Consider the following 27,132-nt stretch of genomic DNA (forward strand, 5'->3'; position numbering starts at 1 on the left):
TATTTAGTCAAATATTGCTAAATTCTCCAGTGTCAGACACACCCTGCCACACTGACCTGTTGTACCCTGCCAGGATCATCCAACTGCAGCTTGGCGATGACGCAGCCAGGCTCCAGCACAGCACCAGCCCTCTTCACATAGTGGATACAGCCAGACTCCAGCGCCGTCAGAGTCATCACCATCTTCATCACCTGAAACAGAGACACAAACACACGGTTTTACATGCCTGTTCACTCCACTAATGGAGTGTGTGACCATGGCCAAACCACATCTTACCTATATAACCAAACCTCAACCATATGTCACACACACCTCTATCTCAGCGTAACACTGGCCAGAGAACACGTGCCCCCCGTCCTCCACGGTGTACTGGATGAGTTTCCCTGCCGAGGGCGAGCGAAGCAGCGACGGGTCGTTCTCCTTCTCAAACACACACGTCTTGTTCCCAATGGTGATGCGGTACCTGGGAGAAATTCTCTTTCAGTCTACCGCCTCAATATTCCATTTAATAAAGAACACTTTCTTTCCTTCCATCCTACCGGTCCACCTCCTCCTTCATGTAGGTGGTGTAGCTGCTGCCGTCGTAGGAGAGCAACAGGCCCCCGTCGCTGAGGCGATGGACGTCCACCTCGGCAGAGGTGCTGTTCATGATGACCACATAGGAGTTGGGGGACTGACGTGTCACCTTCAGACAATACTTAGTACCCTCATAGATCAACTCCACATCCACGGTGTTGAGAAGGGTGTGTGCGGGCAGCACCTGGCCTCTGTAGAGGGGGAGAGAGGAGGGAGAGATGGTGTGTGTAGAGATGTGTAGGGTCACAATCAATAGCAATCCCAAAGTCACTGGAGCACTGCAGCTTCTCGCTGGACTAAAGTTGTAACATTCGTCAATGCTTAAAACAGTGTTGACCTTTCTAGAGAGTGCAGAAAGTTGGAGACACTGTTCCTCAGGTTGACGTCAGCTACGTGGAGCGCCCCGCTCACTATGCCCAGCATGGTGTCAGGACGCTCTGCCTGCATCTTCTCTGAGATGAGCCTGTCCAGCCAGCCTGTGTCGATGGTGTTGTGCTGGAAGCTCTCAGTCTCCAGCAGCTTGATGAGGTACTCCACTGTGGTCCTAAAGTCTCCTCTGATAGACAGCTCCTTCAGGGCCACCACCATGTTACTACACACACACAGGAGAGGTGTTACCATACAGTACATCATTGGGTGTTACTGACAACAAACTTTACATGACTATTTCTAATGTGTGTGTGTGCGCACACACGTGTGTACTCACGAGATGGCCTCTTCTCGGTTCTCTCCCCAGGAGAAGCAATGGCCAAACTGGGAGTCTGCAAACTCATGCAGGCCTCCGGCCGCTGCCACACTGAAGTATCCCCACACATTCTTGTTACTGCGGAAGTTCAGTTCCTGCACCGTGCCCGAGCTCGGTTTGAAACCCTCATCCGGGTTCTCACTGGTGATGCGGGCAGCGATGACATGTCCACGTGGGGAGGGGGCCGTGGACAGACCCTCAAAGTCAATCATAGAGTCTCCCCAGGGCTGGACCCCATACATCATTCTGATGTCCTTAATACGGTGCAGGGGGATCCCCATGGCAATCTGAGGAGGAAGATCATTATAGTCTGTAGAACTAAGAATTTTCTGTCAAACTAATTGGACTTTAAAGAAATGAGAAAAGTACAATGTTTAGAAGTGACATGATCATTATTAACAATTTTATCAAAGGAAAATATCCCTTTTATTTCCTAAACGGTAGCTAGGGTTTTACTTGGCTGATATGAGGAACATTGTATCTTGAATGAAACAGATATTTTTCTCTCACTTAGAACACGGTTATGAACTTTCTCCTATGGACTCTTCCTGCCTGGACTTCTGTGTAACTCACACAGGAGTCCAAGCGCTGTTGTATCCCATTGTCTGTACCTTCCTGCCTAGTGAGATTAGATCGTGTCTGTGCTGCAGAGAGGCTGACAGAGAGCAGATCCCTCCCCCACAGCACAGACAGACGCCTGCCTTCTTCAGCAATAGCTCTGTCCGTCTACACGCTGCGGAGTAGCTTAGCTCGCTCTAACCTAGCCAGTTGCCATGGAGACAGAGGCCTAGGATAAAACTCACCTTCGAGAACAGTGAAGTGTGGCTAATCAACAGAGATGTACAACAGACTGAACATGAGCAGGGCAGGACACCACACACGCATTTATTTTACTATCCTTGTAGGGACCAAACAATTGATTCCCATTCACAATCCTAGCTTCCCTAACCCTTAACCTAACACCTAAGCCTAAAATACCCAAATTGTCCTTGTTTTACTATCTTTGTGAAGACTTCTGGTACCGACAAGGATAGTAAAATCAAACAGACACACAGACCTGTAGCTGTGCAGCAGGCAGGTTGACGTCGGCCACCATCTCAGTACAGGGGTGTTCCACCTGCAGACGAGGGTTGAGTTCTAGGAAGTAAAAGCTGCCATCTTGGCTGTAGAGATACTCCACTGTGCCAGCACTGACGTAGCCCACCATCTTAGCCAGCTTCACTGCACACTGAGGAGTGAGGAATAGACACTCAGTCACAACCCAGCAACTTAACCACAGGTCAACAAGTCCCTCTGGTCATAGTCTCTCTCAAATTAAACATATTGGCATAGCTCTTCTCATAGTAATGTCTCCATCCAATAGCACAAATTGTGCCATACCCTCTCCATGTCCTCAAACACGTCTGAGGTGGAGATGGTGGCGGGCGCCTCCTCTATGATCTTCTGGTGTCGCCGCTGTACGGAGCAGTCCCTGCCGAACAGGGAGATGGCATTGCCGTACTGGTCAGCCAGGAGCTGGACCTCCAGGTGACGAGCGTGTTTGGCCAGCTGCATCACGAAGATGGGTGAGCCTGGAACCTCGGTCTGGACCTGAGGAGCCAAGGAGAGAAGGCATATATACACACGCTGATCACGTAGTTTAGATAATTATACACACACTGATCACGTAGTTTAGATAATTATACACACACTGATCACGTAGTTTAGATAATTATACACACACTGATCACGTAGTTTAGATAATTATACACACACTGATCACGTAGTTTAGATAATTATACACATACTGATCACGTAGTTTAGCTCATCATAACCTTCTAGTGATACTGGAATTAAACTGGACTTCACCTGTCTGAAGAGGTTGGGGAAGTCATCAGCACAGTTGACTTTGCGGATGCCCTTTCCTCCACCTCCCTCGGAGGCCTTCACCATCACGGGGTAGCCCACCACCTCAGCAGCCTTCAGTCCTGCCTCCACATCATGGATGCAGCCCAGCTCATACAGATCAGGGGGAACGTTGATGATCCTCTTCTTCTGGTCACTCTCTGTCCAATCCACTGTGAGTCCTGAGACGCCACACACACTAGGGTTGGACCGTATCCAGATTTCCATACCATTCCTGTACCATACCAGTGTGTTCAGTATTACCGGCAGTGCACACAAGGGGCTCTATTTCTTTCACCGCCCCCCAAAAAATATGCTAACAAATGCAAACAAAGTACTAGCGAATTCCCATAGCGGATGCTAGCTAAATGCTAACAAATGCAAGTGAACATAAATTAATTGCAAGCACGGAAAACTCAGCTCATAAAGTTATACAACTAACTCGAAGGGCTACTTGCACTTCATCCAGGAGGGGATTGATTGTCTCTGGTGTAACCAAGAAGCTTGATCTTGCAAGTTAGCCACCTATAGCTAGCAAGTTAGCAAACCAAATGCATAGCCCTGAGCTGGAAAATATTTATTTGGCACATCTTAGATAGTTAACTTATAAGATATTCAGCTGCCAAACATTAGTATCTAGTGAATTTCAAGTGTAACTTGATCCCCTTTCTCAGACTGGTTCATCACATCACAAAAATTCTGTTTGCTCTGTGTGCTCTTTGAGACAAACACCATGTGACTAGCTCAATTACATTTTTTGTGAAAACAATTATTCAATAAAAATATATGCACCGTGGGTATTTCAAAATACCCAGGTATACGGTATACCGCCCAAGCCTAACCCACACACTATGGGAGCAGTCTGACAACACACTTACTTCTTAAGACATCAGAAGTATTCATGCTTATTTATAAAAACCCTTTTAGGCCTCACTCCCCCCTATCTGAGATATCTACTGCAGCCCTCATCCTCCACATACAACACCCGTTCTGCCAGTCACATTCCGTTAAAGGTCCTCAAAGCACACACATCCCTGGGTCGCTCCTCTTTTCAGTTCACCGCAGCTAGCGACTGGAAGGAGCTGCAACAAACACTCAAACTGGACAGTTTTATCTCAATCATGGACACTCTTACTGACAGTTGTTGCTGCTTTGTGTGATGTATTGTTGTCCCTACCTTCTTTCCCTTTGTGCTGTTGTCTGTGCCCAATAATGTTTGTACCATGTTTTATGCTGCTACCATGTTGTGTTGCTACCATGTTGTGTTGCTACCATGTTGTTGTTATGTTGTTACCATGCTGTGTTGTCATGTGTTGGTGCTATGTTGTTGTTTTAGGTCTCTCTTTATGTAGTGTTGTCTCTCTTGTTGTGACGTGTGTTTTGGCCTACGGTATATTTATAATGTATTTATTTTTAATCCCAGGCCCCCGTCCCCGCAGGAGGCCTTTTGGTAGGCAGTCATTGTAAATAAGAATTTGTTCTTAACGGACTTCCCTGGTTAAATAAAAGGTTAAAGAAAAAAAATATTTTTTAAACAGTGCACGGACATACCTGCTCCACTCCATGGCAGGGTAGGGATGCCAGCTGTCTGAGCCACGATGGATGAGGCGATCTTGTCCCCTAGTGCCCACATGGCCTGGCTAGGAGGACCTGGAAGTGGGCGCAGAACACATCTTACAGGCCAACTCAGGCACAGGACAGAGGGGCTAAAAGCAGTATCCATGGCTCTGTGTGTGAATGAAAGAACTAGAGTCAGTAGGAAACAGTCTTACCCATGAAGGCAATGCCATTCTTCATGAGCAGCTCTGGGAGTTTGGGATTCTCTGAGGCGTGGCCCCACCCAGCCCATACAGCCTGGAGACACAAGACAAGCATTATAAACACAACAAGTTCAAATACAGATGACAAGAAAGTTCAATCATTATTTATAAGGTCTACTCTAGGCCTAAATAAATGAATGTCTAGAAGTACCTGCACAGGTATTCGCTTGGCAATGTCCAGAATGAGCTCCACGTTGGCATAGTTGTTATTATTGGTCCCTCCTGGCACCGGCACATAGTGATCGGCCATCTTTATGTACTCTGTAGAAGATAGTGGAGTGAAAACCATTACGCTCTGCACATAAGATAGCTTGTATAACAGTCCAACATTTAATCTGATCTTTCGTCTCTCAATATCATCTCATCTAAACCTCACCATCAGTGTCAAACTATTTACACATGATAGCACTTTCAGAATGCACTGCCTTTCTACACCATCAGACAGGGCATTTTCTTCTGAACTAGGTCATGCATGGCTGTCCAGTGCATTGCAGGACAAAACCAACAGACAGCCTGCTCTGGTCCATCCCTGGGAGCCTCGAGGGTCTGCTTGTTATTTAAGCAGAGTTAGGAGAGGATGGGTAGAGACGAGAGTCACTCTGCTGTTACTAGTGGTGATGCTACCATAATGTAAAGCACACCTGCATTGGCCTTCAGGTCCTCGGGGGTTACCATGACGACAAACCGGATGGCGCGCTCGTTGCGGAACATCTCGTAAGCCCAGCGGCGGATGGAGCGCATGCACTTAACCGCTGCGATGCCATTGTTGGCAATGAGGACCTGAGACAGGAAGAGATGTGAGTGGGGGACTAGTCTCTGAAATACTCTGTCAATAATGTGGTAAAATTAGGCCACAGAAGCTAAAGAAGCCCTGGTCTTACCTTCTCGATGACCTTATTGCCTCCGAAGCGGGTGACGAACTCGGCGGGGGAGGCCACGGTGAAATCTCTCTGCAGATCGATGCGACGGCGGTCTCGTCCCTGCTTGACCAGGTGCAGCCCAGACATGCTTGGTCTGTGTGAACAACTAACATTATTTCCGCATTAAGAGTGTACAGTTGATGAGGTTCACCATTTCCCAGCATAAACATAACACAATCTATCATAAAAATGTACAGTAGCAATCAAAAGTTTGGACACACCTACTCAGTCCAAAGTTTCTACATTGTAGAATAACAGTGAAGACATCAAAATTATGAAATGAACACTTTGGTTACTACATGATTCCATGTGTAAACACATCAAAATATATATTTTATATTTGAGATTCTTCAAAGTAGCCACCCTTTGCCTTGATGACAGCTTTGCACACTCTTGCGTCTCCACTGAGGGAAAAATAAACTAGGTTCCACCCACAGAGAGAGCCAGTGGGACGATGGGGAGGAGCAGGCATTGCATCATGAGGATATTGGGGAGATCTGTGCTCTCCTCAGCAGGCATGCTACATTCAGACAGGCAGACAGAGGCTTCTGGATGAAGCCCCCCAGAGAATGGCACTTCCCATTACAGAGCTAAGCTGAGCTCCCCCTTGCCCTATAGGAGAGTCTCTCCTTCCACTGTCCGGTAATTCCAGTTATCATCATCAACCCTCACCACATACTCCCCTGAAGACTAACCAGACATGAGAGGGCAGCTGTGGAGAGCTGTGAAACTACAACTGCTCACTAAAAAAAGGATCAACAACAAAAACATGCCTCCCTCTTTGTCAAACTGGCACATCATAACAGTCTGAAAGCTCAGTCAATACCAAATAGACTGTAGGTAAATACTTTGGCATGATGTTTTTAGTTAAACTTAACATCTGATGTACATTTCAATTGTTTTCTTTCTATCCTCCCACCAAATGATTGCCAATAGGCTAATATAGGAGTGTGTACACTGCTATTGTCCAACCATGGCTATGGAATGTAGCCCGAGGTGTGTGAAAGAGTTAGGCCTAGCTGACAGGTGAACAGCAGTGTGAAAATGTACTTCAGGGTATTGGCCCACTACAACACTAAAACCTTACTGCTAGAGTGACTGTAGGCCTGACTCTCACCAGTCTCTATTAGGGCTGGCACAATTACCGTATAACTGTAACCGATGATTATGGATGAAAACCAGCATGAAAATAAAATAACCATGATACCATTTACATATTTTTTAAAAGCTGACTGAAGACTGGACAGCCGGGCATTTGTGTGGTTGAGTCCGTTTCTGCTGTAACATGGACTATAAAAAACGGTTCCCAAACAGGTGGCCTGCTGGCCAAATTCAGTGATTTACACGGGAAACTTGACCGTAAAAAGAAACCTGCAGTGTTGCAGTCCTTGACACAAACCGGTGCGCCTGGCACCGACTACCATACCCCGTTCAAAGGCACTTAAATCTTTGTCTTGCCCATTCACCCTGAATGGCACACATAAACAATCCAAGCCTCGATTGTCTCAAGGCTTAAAAATCCTTCTTTAATCTGTCTCATCCCCTTCATCAACACTGATTGAAGTGGATTTTACAGGCGACAATAAGGGATCATAGCTTTCACCTGGATTCAACTGGTCAGTCTGTCACAGAAAGAGCAGGTGTTCCTAATGTTTTGTACACTCAGTGTATGTGACCGTACGCAAACATAATCAAGGTTTGAAATGAATATGTTCTAGTCAAATATAATATTTAATCATGTTGTAGAGCATGGATCATCAACTAGTTTCAGCCACGGGCTGATATATTTTCTTTAGTGGATTGTCAGGGGGGCTGGAACATCATTGCAAATAACTTCTATATCGCAAGTTGACCGTAAGAAGCCTAAATTTGTATTTATTTATTTCACCTTTATTTAACCAGGTAGGCTAGTTGAGAACAAGTTCTCATTTACAACTGCGACCTGGCCAAGACAAAGCAAAGCAGTTCAACACATACAGCAGAGTTACACATGGAACAAACAAACATACAGTCAAAAATACAGTAGAAAAAGTCTATATACAGTGTGTGCAAATGAGGTAAGATAAGGGAGGCAAGGCAATAAATAGGCCATGGTGGCGAAGCAATTACAATATACCAATTAAACACTGGAGTGATAGATGTGCAGAAGATGAATGTGCAAGTAGAGATACTGGGGTGCAAAGGAGCAAGATAAATAAATAAATAAATAAATACAATATGGGGATGAGGTAGTTGGATGGGCTATTTACAAACGGCTATGTACAGGTGCAGTGATCTGTGAGCTGCTCTGACAGCTGGTGCTTAAAGCTAGTGAGGGAGATATGAGTCTCTAGCTTCAGTGATTTTTGCAATTCATTCCAGTCATTTGCAGCAGAGAGCGGGAAGGAAAGGCGGCCAAAGGAGGAATTGGCTTTGGGGGTGACCAGTGAAATATACCTGCTGGAGCGTGTGCTGCTATGGTGACCAGTGAGCTGAGATAAGACGGGGCTTTACCTAGCAAAGACTGCAGATGACCTGGAGCCAGTGGGTTTGGCGATGAGTTTGAAGCGAGGGCCAGCCAACGAGAGAATACAGGTCGCAGTGGTGGGTAGTATATGGGGCTTTGGTGACAAAACAGATGGCACTGTGATAGACTGCAACCAATTTGTTGAGTAGAGTGTTGGAGGCTGTTTTGTAGATGACATCGCCGAAGTTGAGGATCGGTAGGATGGTCAGTTTTATGAGGGTATGTTTGGCAGCATGAGTGAAGGATGCTTTGTTGCGAAATAGGAAGTCGATTCTAGATTAAATTTTTGATTGGAGATGCTTAATGTGAGTCTGGAAGGAGAGTTTACAGTCTAGCCAGACACCTAGGTATTTGTCCACATATTCTAAGTCAGAACCGTCCAGAGTAGTGATGCTGGACGGGCGGGCAGGTGCTGGCAGCGATCGGTTGAAGAGCATGCATTTAGTTTTACTTGCATTTAAGAGCAGTGGAGGCCACGGAAGGAGAGTTGTATGGCATTGAAGCTCGTCTGGAGGGTAGTTAACACAGTGTCCAAAGAAGGGCCAGAAGTATACAGAATGGTGTCGTCTGCGTAGAGGTGGATCAGAGAATCACCAGCAGCAAGAGCGACATCATTGATGTATATAGAGAAGAAAGTCAGCCCGAGAATTGAACCCTGTGGCACCCCCATAGAGACTACCAGAGGTCCGGACAACAGGCCCTGCGATTTGATACACTGAACTCTATCAGAGAAGTAGTTGGTGAACCAGCCAAGACAGTCATTTGAGAAACCAAGGCTGTTGAGTCTGCCGATAAGAATATGGTGATTGACAGAGTCAAAAGCCTTGGCCAGGTCGATGAATACGGCTGCACAGTACTGTCTCTTATCGATGGCGGTTATGTTATCGTTTAGGACCTTGAGCGTGGCTGAGGTGCACCCATGACCAGCTCGGAAACCAGATTGCATAGCGGAGAAGGTACGGTGGGATTCGAAATGGTCGGTAATCTGTTTGTTAACTTGGCTTTCGAAGACCTTAGAAAGGCAGGGTAGGATAGATATAGGTCTGTAGCAGTTTGGGTGTAGAGTATCACCCCCTTTGAAGAGTGGGATGATCGCGGCAACTTTCCAATCTTTGGGAATCTCAGACGATACAAAAGAGAGGTTGAACAGGCTAGTAATAGGGGTTGCAACAATTCCGGCAGACGATTTTAGAAAGAAGGTCGAGATTGTCTAGCCAGGCTGATTTGTAGGGGTCCAGATTTTGCAGCTCTTTCAGAACATCAGCTATCTGGATTAAATACATTAATTAATAAATAAATACTTTAATATATTTGGGCATCTTGCAGTCAATTTGCAGTATACAAATTATTTGCAATGATGTTCCTGCAAGCTGTGACAATATGCTCAAGAGAAGAAAAAAAAAGTCCACCCGGCTGAATCTAGTTGATGATCCCTGCTCTACAACGTGATGAAACTTTGTTGCTCCTTATTGAAACAAGCAAGGTGTTGTAGCAAACAAGTTTTAGGTTGCATGGCAACACGCCCCTCCCTGCAGCAGGAGCACATGCAGTCAGGAGCAGATGATGAGAAAATGTGTAATATATAATGTGTATATCTTTTTTTTATTCAAACGGTTATAATGGTGACTGCAATCATTTGGCTGACCAATAACTGTCATCCAAAATTCCATGACTGTCACAGCCTTAGTCTCTTTTACAATGCTTCAATTCCAACAACAACCCAGACCTGAGGTAGGCATATACTCTTGCTTAACCTCACTAGACCAAATAACCTACACACAAAACAGAGTTTGCAACAAGAAAAACAGTGAGAAACAAATCTGAACACCATTAAATTAACAGCCAAAGCCTACTATATGTGCACAAATGTAGCCATATTCTTCCTGCCAGCACCATATCTGCCACTTAATCATACAAATAAAGTCTGATGTATGCCACACTCATTCACAATGTCCATTCTCTACAGCCTAGTGCCAGTAGCTGCAAAAAGAGCCGCTGAATACAAAGGAGAGCTGGTGAAACCAGGCTCCAGGGAGAGCTCTGGGCTGAGGCTGTTGGCAGGACAGCAGCAGCAGGGAGGCCAGTCCTCCCAGAACACACAGCTCTTCTATAGCAGGCAGGCAGGGTGTGAAGCTGGCCTGGCCAGGCCACGTTTTTAAACACACACACAGCAGAGAAGCGGGAGCACTGAACTGAACCCAGTGTTCTCCTTCTGCCATTTCAGAATACCCCTCCAGACTCATCTGATGGAGACAGGTCTGTATTGGAGGTTTCTTCATCCCATATGACTGGGGCCAGATTGTTGCTGCAATCAAAACTAGTGCAGTACCATCTTGTATAATCTATTGAGATAACGGTAACCTCCGTAAAGATCATGCTATGATTAAATACCGGTGTGGTTGCCATGCCTGGATACACAATACAAACCAAACAGAGAGACTCAGGTAACACAAACGAGAAAGAAAAGCCCAGGTTCTGACCTCATGTGGGGTCCGTCAATGTTGTCAAAACCCATCTCGTAGCTGCTGTTCTCTGAACTGAGGCTAGAGGTGGGGGATATGGAGCGCTCCTTCTCCTCCAGGCCCAGCGTCAGGTCTGGCTTCCCCAAAAACTCATCCTCAGAGTTCTCCTCTGACACAGAGCCGATGATAAAGTTGGAGTGCAGCACGGCCAGGTTGGGGGCAGGGGTCTTACTGGCAGGCGCGTCCTGCTGTGCCATGGCTGGACTGTCACCACCCTGGCAGGCTGTGAACGCTGTGGGAGAGGAGGGGATTCAAAACCACATGTATTTATAAAGCAGGAGATAGGACTGAGTCCTCAAGTAAGTCAGGCCACAGCATGATGACAGGGTCATCCTGGCATGGGCTGCTGTTAGTCAGATTTCATCAGTGAGTTCAGTTGCACAACAATTATGCTGACGCTGCATTCATATTGCAAAAGAATGATACAGATTGCAATACCTCCCAATCCTTCTTAAATAAAGTGCTTACTGTAATATATCTCATAGCTACAACAAACTCCAATCCAAAACCACGTAGTCAACTACTGCTAGTTGACTGGTTTGAGAGGCATGGTCTGCCTTGATATTAGTCTTTGAGGGGGTATAATTTCTGGAAACTGCAACTGCGCATGAGCAGAGCAACCAGAAAACAGACACACCTTATCAGCAGCAGTTTTAGCTGCTGGACCTGAAAAACAAGCCCAGCATCACAGACATAATTTAAGTGAAGGTGAGTGAACAGCACTGATCATAGACATAGCAACCCAGCATGATAATACATTATGTTTTACAACATGGCTCTAACAGCCTGGTATCATAGACAAGACATAACATAGTAAATGTAAATCTGGGACACTCAAATTAGTATGATATCTTACGTTTGATATGGTCACATAAGAAAGAAGTTTACTTAAGGCAAAAACTAAAGTAGGGCAATTGTTCGGGGTGGATAGGAAGTTGCGTGTTCAAATCTCATCACGAACAACTTCAGTGTTTTAGCTTGATTCCATCCTAAATACACAGTGAAATTATTGAATACTTTATTGCAGTGTTGTCACAATACCAGTATCGCCATACTCTGAAGTATCGTGGCAAGGAAATAAAACATGAGCAGATTTTAATTTCTTGAGGAAAACAATTATAATGTTAGAAACAAACAGTATTTTGTTGTCACCTAAAGTCACATTTGTTTATTTTGCAAGCTATAGCACCAACAACTTCACATAAAGTTGGTTTTTAATAGGACCTGATTTTTCACCAACAGAAAAATTGGTCTCTAAAATAAACAGAAGAGATGCTCAATTAAGTTTTGGGTCCATACAGGTTAAGAGAAAAGATCAGTTAAATTATTGAAAGAATTTCAACAAGTGAACTATAGTATGTCATTTATTCAACAACAAAAAAGACTTGTTTAACAACTGACCCAGAGATTTCTTCTAAAATCTTTAAGAGTCTGCTGACTTCCACAGGCTTCAAACTTCCTTTTAAGAGGAATTCTCAGCTATCTGCAATACAGGTATGACTGAAAAATGAAGCAGGTGTTAATCATGGGCCTTCCTACACTGAAAACAGCAGTCCATTGTCAATACTTTGATTAAATCAGTAGACCTATATCAATATCTTTGAAAATACCATAAGTGTCATTAGCTTTTAAAACAATTCAATCTATTTTATCATATTTTGGGCCAGAGTGAGGCTATTGCTCCACTAACCTACCGTTTGTTCCTGCAGTGAGGAGGACTCATCATCTTCATCTAATGTTTTCATAATTTATCTGCAGATAATCACCAAAAAGGCTACAAATCAGAGAGTCAAATCAATGGCTCTTACCAATGCGATTTGGTAGGCTACTGACAAGTCACTCACTTTAACGTCTGTCTGGAAAGTGCTGATGGACTTCATATCAAAAATACAAACAAGATCTTTCGTTTACTTGTCCTGTAACGATACCATAGACATAACTACGTTGTATTATTTATGAATGGCAAGGACACATGAGACTGTATTTAGTCAGTTCAACCCAATTTATAAACTAGTCAAGTTTGCCATTCATAAATCAAATCACAGTAAGCCTACGCACCAGCATTCCGTGGCTGCATATGAAACACGCAAAAGAAAATAAATGAATGTGCCAAAAAAACAATAGGCTAAGTGGATTTGGACTCATTGTTACTACATTATACGGGACTCACATAGACATTGAAAAAACATCATGCCCCTCTCCATCCATGTAAAGAAATTTGACTGCAACCACAGCGTACACAACACACACCTAGGTACAGTGAGGCGTGACAGACAGCAGACTGTCAAACGAGTAGCGTTTCCATGTCATCGCTCACTTTGTGACTGACAAGCGTTTGTCCTATCAATAGATCACTAGAAGATGCATATCGTTCATTCTAACGAGAGAGGGCTCAACTGACGACCTTCTGACTTGCGAATTGAAAAATAGCCTAGTTAATTCCTATCATTCATTCATGCGGGAGAGCGTTTGGTTGACTTTTTTCGTCCTTGCGAATTGTAAAAAAGTAGCATAGTTAATTTAAGTGGAAAAAGTACATGGCTGAAAAGTACCCAGAACTAGTAGAAACCTCTGCCCAACCCTAACCCTTTAACCTTAACTCCTAGCCTAATAAACATAAGCGCTTAACAACGACTTGACATTTGCAGCATCGCTCACAAATTGACATTTGTAACATAGCATACGAATTTGATGATTACCCACATATTAATACATACCATACGAACAAAACGAAACTAACTAAACGGAGTATTCCGGATTTACGTTTACTATGTTACGTCTACCCCCGAGTCCATGTTGACTCTAATGATGGGAAACAAACGTCTCCCCCGCACTGGCCCAAAACTGGTGAATCTTATGGATGGGAATCCTATGTCGAGCAAAGTAACTAACGTTAGCTAGCTACAGTAGTTACATCAAATCATGCTAGTAGCTACTAATTTTGTGTCGCGTTATTGCTTAACTACCATAATCAAATAAATCAATACGCCTTCGTCTCAATACAAATCTGGTGGATGTGAATACGTATCATATAAGAAAGTGTTGGTTACTGGCTATCCAGCTAGCTAGTCAGACCGGCATCTTGCTAGCTAGCACAATGGCATGCAAGGTGTAGCTATATACAGGCAGCTAGCTAGTTAGCGTTATACTGTACACAGACAGTCAGTGTGCTCGTAATGAGCTTAAGATACTCACCGTGTGAAATAAACCGACAAGCAATCCTGGATATTTTATCCCAAAGGATGGGTGATTATTTATTCACTCTGGTTCAGACATGCATTTCCAAACAAAAATCACTCTGTGATGACCTAACGCAACTACAAGAGATGCTTTTGACAGCAACGAATGGTGTGATGCGAAGATGGCTTACTTTTGGCCTCACGCTGCAGCGGAGGACCAATCGGATTGCGCGACGATATCAGGAGGAGGGCAGAAAGAGGCATAACTGGAACTGACTGGGAGGAGGTGTGCCCAATGAGAAAACCTTTGTACTGTCCACGTGTTTGGTCCAGTATGGCCTGGGGTGGTATACTACGTAGTAGAATCAATGGGTTCGCCTGCTAACTTTTATAAACAACCAGAAATAACCAGTGGTGGAAAAAGTACACAATTGTCATACTTGAGTAAAAGTATAGATACCTTAATACTGTGGTTCCTAAACATTTTATAGTCCTGTACCCCTTCAAACATTCAACCTCCAGCTGCACCGTGGTCAGTGCACTCTCAAATGTTGTTTTTAGCCATCATTGTAAGCCTGCAACACACACACTATATGATACATTTATTAAAAATAAGAATGAGTGTGAGTTTTTGTCACAACCCGGCTCGTGGGAAGTGACAAATAGCTCTTATAGGACCAGGGCACAAATAATATAATAATAATCAATAATTTTGCTCTTTATTTAGCCATCTTACATATAAAACCTTATTGTTCATCAAAAATGGTGAATAACTAACCACATGTTAATGATAAGGGTGTGCTTGAAAGGATGCACATAACTCTGCAATGTTGAATTGTATTGGAGAGAGTCTCAGTCTTAAATCATTTTCCACACACAGTCTGTGCCTGTATTTAGTTTGCATGCTAGTGAGGGCCGAGTTCACGTGGGTATGTGGTTGCAAAGGGCATCAGTGTCTTAACAGCGCGATTTGCCAAGGCAAGAAAAACTGAGCGCAGCCCTATCCAGAAATCTGGCAGTGGCTTCTGATTAAATGACATTTTCACAGAACCGCTTGTTGCAATTTCGATGAGGCTCTCTTGTTCAGATATTAGTAAATGGACTGGAGGCAGGGCATGAATAACGAATCCAGTTGTTTGTGTCGTCCATTTCGGGGAAGTACCTGCGTAATTGCGCACCCAGCTCACTCATGTGCTTCACTATATCACATTTGACATTGTCCGTAAGCTTGAGTTCATTTGCACACAAAAAATCATACAATGATGGATAGACCTGTGTGTTGTCCAACCTGTTGGGGCTAGGGGGCAGTATTTTCACGGCCGGATGAAAAATGTACCCAATTTGAAAAGGTTACTACTCTGGCCCAGAAACTAGAATATGCATATTAGATTTGGATAGAAAACACTCTGAAGTTTCTAAAACTGTTTGAATGGTGTCTGTAAGTATAACCGAACTCATATGGCAGGCAAAAACCTGAGAAAAATATAAGCAGGAAATGAAAATCTTGTGGCTGTACTATTTTCGAGTCATTGCCAATGAAACACACAGTGACAAAGGATTCATTTTGCACTTCCTAAGGCTTCCACTAGATGTCAACAGTCTTTTTAAAGTTGTTTGAAGCGTCTATGATGAACAGAGACCGGATGAGAAGGAAGGGAAGTTGATGTCCCTGGGATGACATCACTTCATTATTGTGCGTTCATGCGCATTCATGTGAGATGAGACCTTGTGTTCCAAACGTTTTTCAAGACACAGGAAAGGTCCGGTTGAAATATTACTGACGTTTCACGTTAAAATGGCCCTAAAGATTGATGCTAAACAACGTTTGACATGTTTGAACGAACGTAAATAGATTTTTTTTTTACTTTTCTTTGTGACTTTTCCCTCCCGCGCCCTACATTTTGAGTAGCCTACTGAACGCGCTAACAACATGGAACAACATGGAGTTATTTGGACATAAATTATGAACTTTGTCGGGAAAAAACACATTTGTTGTGGACCTGGGATTCCTGGAAGTGCCTTACATTTACATTTACATTTAAGTCATTTAGCAGACGCTCTTATCCAGAGCGACTTACAAATTGGTGCATTCACCTTATAATATCCAGTATGATTAAGATTATTAAAGGTAAGTGAATATTTCTAATGTTATTTATGATTTTAGATGATTCCAACATGGCGGCTATATGTATTGCGTAGTGTATTTTTCTGAGCAGAGTACTCAGATTATTGCAAAGTGTGCTTTCCCAGTAAAGTTATTTTGAAATCTGTCAATGCGGTTGCATTCAGGAGATGTTAATCTATAATTCTTTGAATAATAGTTTAATATTTTATCCACGTTTTATAATGAGTATTTTTGTAAATTCACCGGCAGTTTTGGGGGAGATACATTTTCTCAACGTCACGCGCCGATGTAAAATGCTGTTTTTGGATATAAATATGAACTCGATAGAACAAAAAAATGCATGTATTGTCTAACATAATGTCCTAGGATTGTCATCTGATGAAGATCACCAAAGGTTAGTGCTGCATTTAGCTGTGGTTTTGGTTTTTGTGACATATATGCTTGCTTTGAAAATGGCTGTGTGTAATGTTTTGTCTACGTACTGTCCTAACATAATCTAACTTTATGCTTTCGCCGTAAAGCCTCTTTGAAATCGGACAACGTGGTTGGATTAAGGAGATGTTTATCTTTCAAATGGTGTAAAATAGTTGATTGTTTGAGAAATGTAAATTATTAGATTTTTGCTGTTTTGAATTTCGCGCCATTTATCTTGTCAAGCAATCCCGTTACTGGGATAAGAACGGGAAGGGGTGGCCCCAACAGGTTTTAATGCAGACAGAAAAGAGCTCCAACGTCTTAGTCATAGCCTCAATTTTGTCTCGCACATTGAATATAGTTTCGGAGAGTCCCTGTAATCCTAGATTCAGATCATTCAGGCGAGAAAAACATCACCCAGATAGGCCAGTTGTGTGAGAAACTCGTTATCATGCAAGCGGTCAGACAATTGAAAATGATGGTCAGTAAAGAAAACTTTATGCTCGTCTCTCAATAAAATAAAATGTGTCAATACTTTGCCCCTTGATAACCAGCGCATATATGTGTGTTGTAAAAGCATTACATGGTCGCTGCCCATATCATTGCATAATGCAGAAAATAAACGAGAGTTCAGGGGCCTTGCTTTAACAAAGTTAACCATTTTCACTGTAATGTCCAAAAGTCTTTCGAGGCATTCCCTTGGCAGCATGAGCCTCTCGGTGGATGCTGCAGTGGATGCTGCAGTGTACCCAAGTGGCATCGGGAGCAACTGCTTGCAAGCGTGTTACCACTCCACTATGTCTCCCTGTCATGGCTTTTGCGCCATCAGTACAGATACCAACACATCTTGACCACCAAAGTCCATTTGATGTCACAAAGCTGTCCACGACTTAAAAAATATCCTCTCATGTTGTCCTGGTTTCCAATGGTTTGCAGAAGAGGATGTCTTCCATAATTGACCCCTAATGGCATTTCTTTGGGGGGCCACACAGCCCTCCATGTGCTCGCCAGAGGTAGCCTGACTGCCATTAGGTACCGAGATGAGATCCTCAGACCCCTTGTGAGACCATATGCTGGTGCGGTTGGCCCTGGGTTCCTCCTAATGCAAGACAATGCTAGACCTCATGTGGCTGGAGTGTGTCAGCAGTTCCTGCAAGAGGAAGGCATTGATGCTATGGGCTGGCCCGCCCGTTCCCCAGACCTGAATCCAATTGAGCACATCTGGGACATCATGTCTCGCTCCATCCACCAACGCCACGTTGCACCACAGACTGTCCAGGAGTTGGCGGATGCTTTAGTCCAGGTCTGGGAGGAGATCCCTCAGGAGACCATCCGCCACCTCATCAGGAGCATGCCCAGGCATTGTAGGGAGGTCATATAGGCACGTGGAGGCCACACACACTACTGAGCCTCATTTTGACTTGTTTTAAGGACATTACATCAAAGTTGGATCAGCCTGTAGTGTGGTTTTCCACTTTAATTTTGAGTGTGACTCCAAATCCAGACCTCCATGGGTTGATAAATTGGATTTCCATTGATTATTTTTGTGTGATTTTGTTGTCAGCACATTCAACTATGTAAAGAATAAAGTATTTAATAAGATTATTTCTTTCATTCAGATCTAGGATGTGTTGTTTAAGTGTTCCCTTTATTTTGTTGAGCAGTATATATATATACAGTGGGGGAAAAAAGTATTTAGTCAGCCACCAATTGTGCAAGTTCTCCCACTTAAAAAGATGAGAGAGGCCTGTAATTTTCATCATAGGTACACGTCAGCTATGACAGACAAAATAAGAAAAAAAATCCAGAAAATCACATTGTAGGATTTTTAATTAATTTATTTGCAAATTATGGTGGAAAATAAGTATTTGGTCACCTACAAACAAGCAAGATTTCTGGGTCTCACAGACCTGTAACTTCTTCTTTAAGAGGCTCCTCTGTCCTCTACTCGTTACCTGTATTAATGGCACCTGTTTGAACTTGTTATCAGTATAAAAGACACCTGTCCACAACCTCAAACAGTCACACTCCAAACTCCACTATGGCCAAGACCAAAGAGCTGTCAAAGGACACCAGAAACAAAATTGTAGACCTGCACCAGGCTGGGAAGACTGAATCTGCAATAGGTAAGCAGCTTGGTTTGAAGAAATCAACTGTGGGAGCAATTATTAGGAAATGGAAGACATACAAGACCACTGATAATCTCCCTCGATCTGGGGCTCCACGAAAGATCTCACCCCGAGGGGTCCAAATTATCACAAGAACGGTGAGCAAAAATCCCAGAACCACACGGGGGGACCTAGTGAATGACCTGCAGAGAGCTGGGACCAAAGTAACAAAGCCTACCATCAGTAACACACTACGCCGCCAGGGACTCAAATCCTGCAGTGCCAGACGTGTCCCCCTGCTTAAGCCAGTACATGTCCAGGCCCGTCTAAAGTTTGCTAGAGAGCATTTGGATGATCCAGAAGAGGATTGGGAGAATGTCATATGGTCAGATGAAACCAAAATATAACTTTTTGGTAAAAACTCAACTCGTCGTGTTTGGAGGACAAAGAATGCTGAGTTGCATCCAAAGAACACCATACCTACTGTGAAGCATGGGGGTGGAAACATCATGCTTTGTGGCTGTTTTTCTGCAAAGGGACCAGGACGACTGATCCGTGTAAAGGAAAGAATGAGTGGGGCCATGTATCATGAGATTTTGAGTGAAAACCTCCTTCCATCAGCAAGGGCATTGAAGATGAAACATGGCTGGGTCTTTCAGCATGACAATGATCCCAAACACACCGCCCGGGCAACAAAGGAGTGGCTTCGTAAGAAGCATTTCAATGTCCTGGAGTGGCCTAGCCAGTCTCCAGATCTCAACCCCATAGAAAATCTTTGGAGGGAGTTGAAAGTCAGTGTTGCCCAGCGACAGACCCAAAACATCACTGCTCTAGAGGAGATCTGCATGGCGGAATGGGCCAAAATACCAGCAACAGTGTGTGAAAACCTTGTGAAGACTTACAGAAAACGTTTGACCTGTGTCATTGCCAACAAAGGGTATATAACAAAGTATTGAGATAGACTTTTGTTATTGACCAAATACTTATTTTCCACCATAATTTGCAAATAAATTCATAAAAAATCCTACAATGTGATTTTCTGGATTTTTTTTCTCATTTTGTCTGTCATCGTTGAAGTGTACCTATGATGAAAATTACAGGCCTCTCATCTTTTAAAGTGGGAGAACTTGCACAATTGGTGGCTGACTAAATACTTTTTTCCCCCACTGTATATATATATATATATTTAAAAAAAATGTGAATCACATTTTTATTTGGTGTACCCACGATGGCAGGGGTACACCAAATAAAATGGGAATACTATCCTTAATAGAAAGTTACTCAAGTAAAAGTGAAAGTCAACCAGTAAAATACTACTTGAGTAAAAGTCTAAAAGTATTTGGTTATAAATATAATTAAGTATCAAAAGTAAATGTAATTGCTAAAATATACTTAAGTATCAAAAGTAAGTGTAAATCATTCAACATTCCTTATATTAAGCAAAGCACATTTTTTTTGTTTTTAAAATGTATTGATAGCCAGGGGCACACTCCAACACTCGGACATTATTTAAGAAAGATGCATTTGTGTTTAGTGAGTCCCCCAGGCCAGAAGCAGTAGGGATGACCACATGTCTTCTTGATAAGTGCTTGAATTTGTCCTGCTAAGCATTCAAAATGTAACGAGTACTTTTGATTGTCAAGGAGAATGTATGGAGTAAAAAGTACAATATTTTCATTAGGAATGTAGTGAAGTAAAAGTTGTCAAAAATATAAATAGTAAAGTAAAGTACAGATACCCCAAAAAACTACTTTAGTAGTACTTTAAAGTATTTTCGCTTTTAAGTACTTTACACCACTGGTTCATTAAGAAATCTAAACAGATATGGGTTTTTGATTGTTGAGTAAATTAGACCATCCCATTAGTAAATTAGACCATCCCCTGCTTACCTCCTCCGGAGCGATACTCTGGGGATCCTGGTACATGCCGGGGTCCTTTCTCAATGCTCCCTTATTTTTGAGCTACAGCCATCTTTGTTTCCTTCGGACTGATCTAAGATAGCATATATTATTACGCTAATGTCGGGAAGGGCGCTCTCCTGGGCGACAGCAGTTTGGGAGCAACAATCCGCCATTTGTCGTCATCTGGAGGACTTTATGGCAGAGGTGAGGAAGGTTTTTGATTCTCCGGTATGCGGAGGAGAGGCGGCCCATTAACTGCTGGATTTACGTCAAAATTATTGTTGTGTGGCAGGCTACGCTGTTGACTTTCGCACGTTGGCCGCCGAGAGTGCCTGGAATCCGGAGTCCCTTTTTGATACCTTCCTTCACGGACTATCTGAGGAGATAAAGGATGAGCTAGCCACTCGGGAATTGCCGGTGGACCTCGATTCCCTCATTGCCCTCACCATTAAAATTGATGGGCGGCTAAGGGAACGCAGGAGTGAGAGTTATAGCCTGGGTCACAGTCGTTCATCCGCAGTGGCTCGCTCACCTTCAAAGGAATCCGGAAGTCCCCGAAGGCAATTTTTCCGAGAGGATCCGAAGCCACCGAGCTCCATCGAGAATCATCAGCGACAGGTGAGTCAGATACTCTGGAACCTATGCAACTGGGCAGAGCTAGATTATCGCCTAAGGAATGTTCACATAGGCTGAGTTCCAACAGCTGTCTGTACTGTGGGGCTGCAGGACATTATATAGCCACCTGCGCAGTTAAGAGACCTATCTCTATAGTAGGCACAAGTACTCTGGTGAGCCAGACTGGGAGTCTTCTTATTCCCATTAACCGCACCTCCTCCTTTGTTATACTGCTATGGGGAGACCAGTCTAAGTCTCTACGGGTGCTCATTGACTCTGGGGCAGATGAGAGTTTTATGGATGCTACTCTAGTTCTGAATTAGGTATTCCCACACAACTTCTCTCTGTTCCCATAGACACTAGAGCACTGGACGGACGCTCCATTGGTAGAGTTACCCACAGCGCTGTTCCTGTTAATCTACGGGTTTCAAGAAATCAGTGAGGCAATACAGCTGCTTCCCATTGAGTCTCCCCATGTTCCAGTAGTTTTGGGATTTTCTTGGCTTAAGAAACACATCTCCGTTATTGATTGGACCACAAGTTCAATCCTGGGTTGGAGTCCGTTTTGCCATTCCCATTGCCTCAAAGCAGCGCAGCCTTCCCCGAGACAGCCTCCTCAGGGCTTAAGTTAAGTCTTGGATTTCTCTACCATCCCCACAGAGTACCATGACCTCCTGGAGGTTTTCAGCAAGGCACGGGCTACTTCTCTTCCCCCGCATTGTCCTTGTGATTGTGCCATTGATCTCCTCCCAGACACCACACCACCTCGTGGTAGGTTATATTCTCTATCCGGACCGGAGACCAAGGCCATGGAGGAGTACATAGAGGAGTCTCTGGCTACTGGGGCTGTCTGTCCGTCTGCTTCTCCTGCCAGCGCAGGGTTTTTCTTTGTGGAGAAGAAGGACAAGACCCTGCGTCCGTGCATTGAATACCAGGGTCTTAATGATTACGATTACGATTAAGAATAGTTAACCCCCACCACTCCTATCCTCAGCTTTTGAACCTTTCCAGGGGGCCACCATTTTTTCCAAGCTGGACCTTCGGAATGCCTACCACCTGGTTCAGATACACAAAGGAGACAGCGTTCAACACAGCCAGCGGACATTATGAGTACCAGGTCATGCCATTTGGACTCACCACCTGTCATCCAGGCCCTGGTAAACATGTGCTCCGGGACATGCTAAACAAGTTTGTGTTCGTACACCTTGACGACTTCCTGTTTTTTTCCCAGGCCGCCCAAAAACATGTTCTGCATGTCAGATAGGTCCTTCAACGCCTCTGAGAACCAATTGTCCGTAAAAGCCGACAAGTGTGAGTTCTAACTCTCTACCATCTCCTTTCTGGGATATGTCATTGCTGAGGAAAATGTCCAGATGGATCCTGGAAAGGTCAAAGCAGTGGTGGGTTGGCCTCAACCCACGTCCAGGGTGCAGTTGCAATGTTTCCAAGGTTTTGCTAACTTCTACCTCCATTTCATTCGGGGTTCCAGCACCCTGGCGGCCCCCCTCTCTGCACTCACCTCTCCCAAAGTACCATTTAGATGGTCTCCAGCTGTCAACAAAGCCTTTGTGGATCTGAAGCATTGGTTCACAACAGAACCCATCCTCATCCATCCGGACACATCCCGTCAATTTGTGGTTGAGGTTGATGCGTCTGATGTTGGAGTGGGGGCCATCCTGTCCCAGCGATCTGCCCAGGACCAAAAGCTTTATCCCTGTGTCTTCCTGTCCCATCAACGAAAACTCTGCAGAAAGAAACTACGACGTGGGTAACCGAGAACTCATGGCAGTCAAGATGGCACTGGAGGAGTGGTGACACTGGCTTAAGGGATCTGAACATCCATTTTTGGTATGGACCGACCACAAGAATCTGGAATATCTCTGCACAGCCAAGCGCCTTAATTCCAGGCAGGCCCAGTGGGGGTCCAAAAACGTGAATCCGGATGCACTCTCCCATCTATACAGTTCCTCTAACACTCCCTCTGAATCTGAGACCATCCTCCCTGTCTCTTGTTTGATGGCTTCTGTTTGGGGAGGGCAGCGGCGGCTAACCGTCTGTTTGTGCCTGATGCGATCCGGTCTAAGATCCTGGAATGGGCTCACTCCTCCAGGCTTACCTGTCATGCTGGTACTCGTCGGACCGGAAGAAGCTTTCCTCTGTCAACGCTTCTGGTGGCCTACCATGGTTTCTCAAATCAAGACTCCGCCGCAAGCTCTGTCGGGCCTCCTACAGCCACTTCCTGTCCCTCATTGCCCCTGGTCCCATATTTCTCTGGATTTCGTCACTGGGCTTCCTCCGTCAGATGGCAACACCACCACTCTGACGGTGGCGGACAGATTCTCCAAGGCCGCCCATTTCGTCACTCTTCCTAAGTTACCTTCAGCCAAGGAGACGGCCCAGCTTATGGTGCAGAATGTCTTACGTATCCATGGACTCCCGGTTGACGTTGTCTCGGACCGTGGTCCTCAGTTCTCGTCCCAATTCTGGAAGGCGTCCTGCACTCTTACTGGGTCGTCAGCCAGCTTGTCCTCTGGGTTTCATCCCCAATCTAACAGCCAGTTGGAGCAAGCCAATCAAGATATGGAGACAGCACTCCGGTGTCTGGTTGCCAGTAACCCCACCACCTGGAGCAATTGGTCTGGGTGGAATATGCCGGAAACACTCTCCCTTGCTCAGCTACTGGACTATCCCCTTTTGAATGCAACATGGGGCATCAGCCCCCGCTCTTCCCAGAGCAAGAAGTTGAGGTCAAAGTACCTTCAGCCCAGATGTTCGTCCGCCGCTGTCGGCGTACCTGGAAAAGAGCTAGGGCGGCTCTTCTCAAGACCACCTCCAGGTATCGTCGACAAGCGGACCAGCACCGGACTCTGGCTCCTCGCTATCGTGTCGGGCAGAGGGTATGGCTGTTCACTCGGGACCTACCCCTCCGGGTAGAATCCCGAAAACCTTCCCCCTGTTTCATTGGTCCATTCCCCATTTCTAGAGTCATTAGTCCCACTGCTGTCCGTCTGCTGTTGCCCCGTACCCTCCATGTTCACCCTACTTTCCTGTTTCCAGGATTAAACCCTTGTCTCACTGTCCTCTATCTTCTGCTTCTAGGCCCATCCCTCCCCCCCGTGTCATCGATGGCCAGCCAGCGTATATGGTGAGACGCCTCCTGAGGGTTCAACCACGGGGCAGGGGTTTCCAGAATCTGGTTGACTGGGAGGGTTATGGCCCGGAGGAGAGGTGCTGGGTTCTGGCTAAAGACATCCTGAACTCTGCCCTCATCACCGATTTTCACCGCTGACACCCCGGTCAGCCAGGTAGCCAGGTATGCGCCCAGGTAGGATGCCAGGTGGCGTCCCTAGAGGGGGGGACTGTCACGCCCTGATCTGTTTCACCTGTCCTTGTGATTGTCTCCACCCCCTCCTGGTATCACTTATATTTTCCCTGGTGTATTTATCCCTTTGTCCTACTCTTTACAGAACCTGAACTGTACTTTGGAACCACATGGCGGATGCACCACAGTTTGGCTGGCCACAGGCCGCTGTGTCCCCACTTAACATGCAGCCTTGACCCTAACGACTTACCCAGAGCCGGCAGACATATTATGGTAAGATCAGATATATTGCCAATTGGGTGACTAGAGACACTGCAATACCTTGTCTGTCTAATTGATCAGTACTTTTTTCCTGTTCCCCATCATGTTACTGAGTGAAACCTTTAGAGCAGTCTACCTAACAGGATTGTTATAAATTTGATTATAAATAGTCCTTGCTACAGGGATGTGATCTATGTGGTGTAGTAACTCTGTAATAAGCTAAGTGTGGTGCCCAAGCTCAGTCCAGGGAGCGGAGGTATTGGAAGTTTGAATCAGATGGCGCGTTGAGTGGAGATGGGAGTAAGAAGGATTACAGTGACGAATACAAAAGGAAATGAGAGAAATAAAGTGATATTGGAATCTAGTAAATCCAAGCTTAGTGCTGATTATTTTTTGGTCAGAGTGAGGGGTTTGGATCAATGGAGTTACCTGGGAGATCTGTTGGAAGTCTCTATGAGAATTGTGGATGCGTTGGTTGACGTGGCGTAGGTGAGAGTATCGAGAAGTGAGCTTATTTTGGTTTTCTATGTATCCGTACAATGCACAGGATAAACTTGAGGAATTAGATCAAGTGGTTGGTGCACACCGACTGACTCCATCCATTCCATTGTTTTTTTAAAGAAAAGTCTCTCCTTTCGCACGTGTATTTGGGTTTTGTGAGATACCCTGTAAGAGCATTTGGGCCCAAACCCATGCAGTGTGATAAATGCAAATTACAGTATTTGGTCATTGATAAGAGAATTATATAATAAAGGTAAATGAATAAATAATTCGACCCTGTCACGTAACCAATTAGTAGTTATGTAGCATGGGTAATGAATAATTAAAGTACTGAACGGAAGTCCCATAAGGTCTAGTAGAGACCCGGAAGGGAGAGAAATGTGTGTGTGTGTGTGTGTGTGTGATTAGTGGGCCTAAGGGAACTGTAGACGTGTGTGTGTGTGTGTCCCGACTTGAAGAGGCTTGGAAGCAACAGGGAGTAACTTTCAAGGTCCCCCTAATCTCGGGGGAAAGGAACAGGCAGCGCAGGATAGTGATTAACAGTGGTGGGAAGTCTGGGGAGGGATACTATTCACCCACTGTTCGTGTGTATGGGTGTGCGTAGGATATCTACTGTTTGTGTGGAGGTATGTGCGTAAGCGGGGAGGGAGCATAAAATTAACTTCTTTGTGTAATTGTACTCCAGAACGTTCTCTGAATAAACTGTACAGACCTTTTGCCTAATTATTCTTTACCCAGTGTCTTACAAACCTTGGGAATTAGTCAAGGCTTATTGATTGTTAATTATTATCATTGGGATTCGAAAATTCCCGTGACAGTCATGTGTCAAGGTATGTAGATGGGGCCTAAATGCTGTAATTGTGGTGGCGAACATGCGCCCGAATTCCTGAAGTGCCCTGTTAGGGTGAAGGAGAGAAGTGGCAAGAATAAAGGGGTGTCAGGTAGCCTAGTGGTTAGAGCGGTGGGCCAGTATCCAAAAGGTTGCTGGATCGAATCCCCTAGCTGACAAGGTACAAATCTGTTGTTCTGCCCCTGAACAAGACAGTTAACCCACTGTTCCCTGGTAGGCTGTCATTGTAAATAAGAATTTATTCTTAACTGACTTGCCTAGTTAAATGTTAAATAAATTAAATAGAAATAGTCTGTCCAGCATGTCTCCTATCTGGCGGTGGTGAGAAGAGTCAATGAAAAGAGTGATGTTGAAGAAATAATGGTGGTAGGAGAAGAGACACCAGAGAATATTCCCTGTCAACAGAAGGACACTGACATGTTGCATGTTAAGAAAGTGTACAGTTGGTGGTGGTAATACACCAATAGGTCTGCAATAAAACCTTAAAGAAGAAGCCCAGTCCAGCATGAGTGTTTACCAGGCTGACACCTACAGTACCCACACAGTAGTGCACCCATAGAAGTCACCCAAGACCCAATAGCCTAGATGAGTGGGCAGTGTGGAGTATTTGAAAGGCATTTCTGCTTTGGTTTGAGAGCTCAGGGAAGATTGCGGAAACAGATATTCTGTTGGAAATTGATGGTGGGTCGGGTGACGATGAGAGTACAGAGCTTGAGAACGAGTGGGTAACAGTTGTGAAAAAGAAAGGAAACAAAAGAAGTAAAGTTGTGATTGAAACTAAGAAATTCCCTAGATTTGTTTATAGTGAGGGTTTTGGATCAATGTTACCTGGGGGATCTGTTCGAAGTCTCAAAGAGTATCATGGAGGCGTTGGGTAAGGTGG

At 44.6% G+C, this 27,132-nt stretch overlaps 1 protein-coding gene across 10 annotated transcripts in view; it reads right to left on the reverse strand.

The window, feature by feature from the left end:
- The window catches only part of acaca (acetyl-CoA carboxylase alpha), a 61,686-nt gene extending 40,570 nt beyond the window's left edge, over nt 1-21,116 (reverse strand). For 2 of the 10 annotated variants that reach the window (XM_045692349.1, XM_045692347.1), the window contains exons 1-16: nt 14,169-14,333; nt 12,375-12,473; nt 10,932-11,205; nt 5,907-6,039; nt 5,667-5,805; nt 5,177-5,286; nt 4,978-5,059; nt 4,757-4,855; nt 3,170-3,387; nt 2,702-2,911; nt 2,379-2,549; nt 1,283-1,608; nt 914-1,168; nt 540-767; nt 313-463; nt 57-191 (exon numbers count right to left, since the gene is read on the reverse strand). In XM_045692349.1, coding sequence (XP_045548305.1) covers nt 57-191; nt 313-463; nt 540-767; nt 914-1,168; nt 1,283-1,608; nt 2,379-2,549; nt 2,702-2,911; nt 3,170-3,387; nt 4,757-4,855; nt 4,978-5,059; nt 5,177-5,286; nt 5,667-5,805; nt 5,907-6,039; nt 10,932-11,170 — 2,496 coding nt within the window. In that variant the 5' untranslated portion in view covers nt 11,171-11,205; nt 12,375-12,473; nt 14,169-14,333. Of the gene's footprint in view, nt 1-56; nt 192-312; nt 464-539; nt 768-913; nt 1,169-1,282; nt 1,609-2,378; nt 2,550-2,701; nt 2,912-3,169; nt 3,388-4,756; nt 4,856-4,977; nt 5,060-5,176; nt 5,287-5,666; nt 5,806-5,906; nt 6,052-10,931; nt 11,206-12,374; nt 12,474-14,168; nt 14,357-20,688 lie in introns of those variants that run through there. The other 8 variants (XM_045692348.1, XM_045692346.1, XM_014138096.2 and 5 more) reach the window with 6 other exon arrangements.
- Nucleotides 21,117-27,132: the final 6,016 nt, after the last annotated feature.

The sequence above is a fragment of the Salmo salar genome, chromosome ssa13 (genome assembly GCF_905237065.1).
Source record: "Salmo salar chromosome ssa13, Ssal_v3.1, whole genome shotgun sequence".
NCBI lineage: Eukaryota > Metazoa > Chordata > Actinopteri > Salmoniformes > Salmonidae > Salmo > Salmo salar.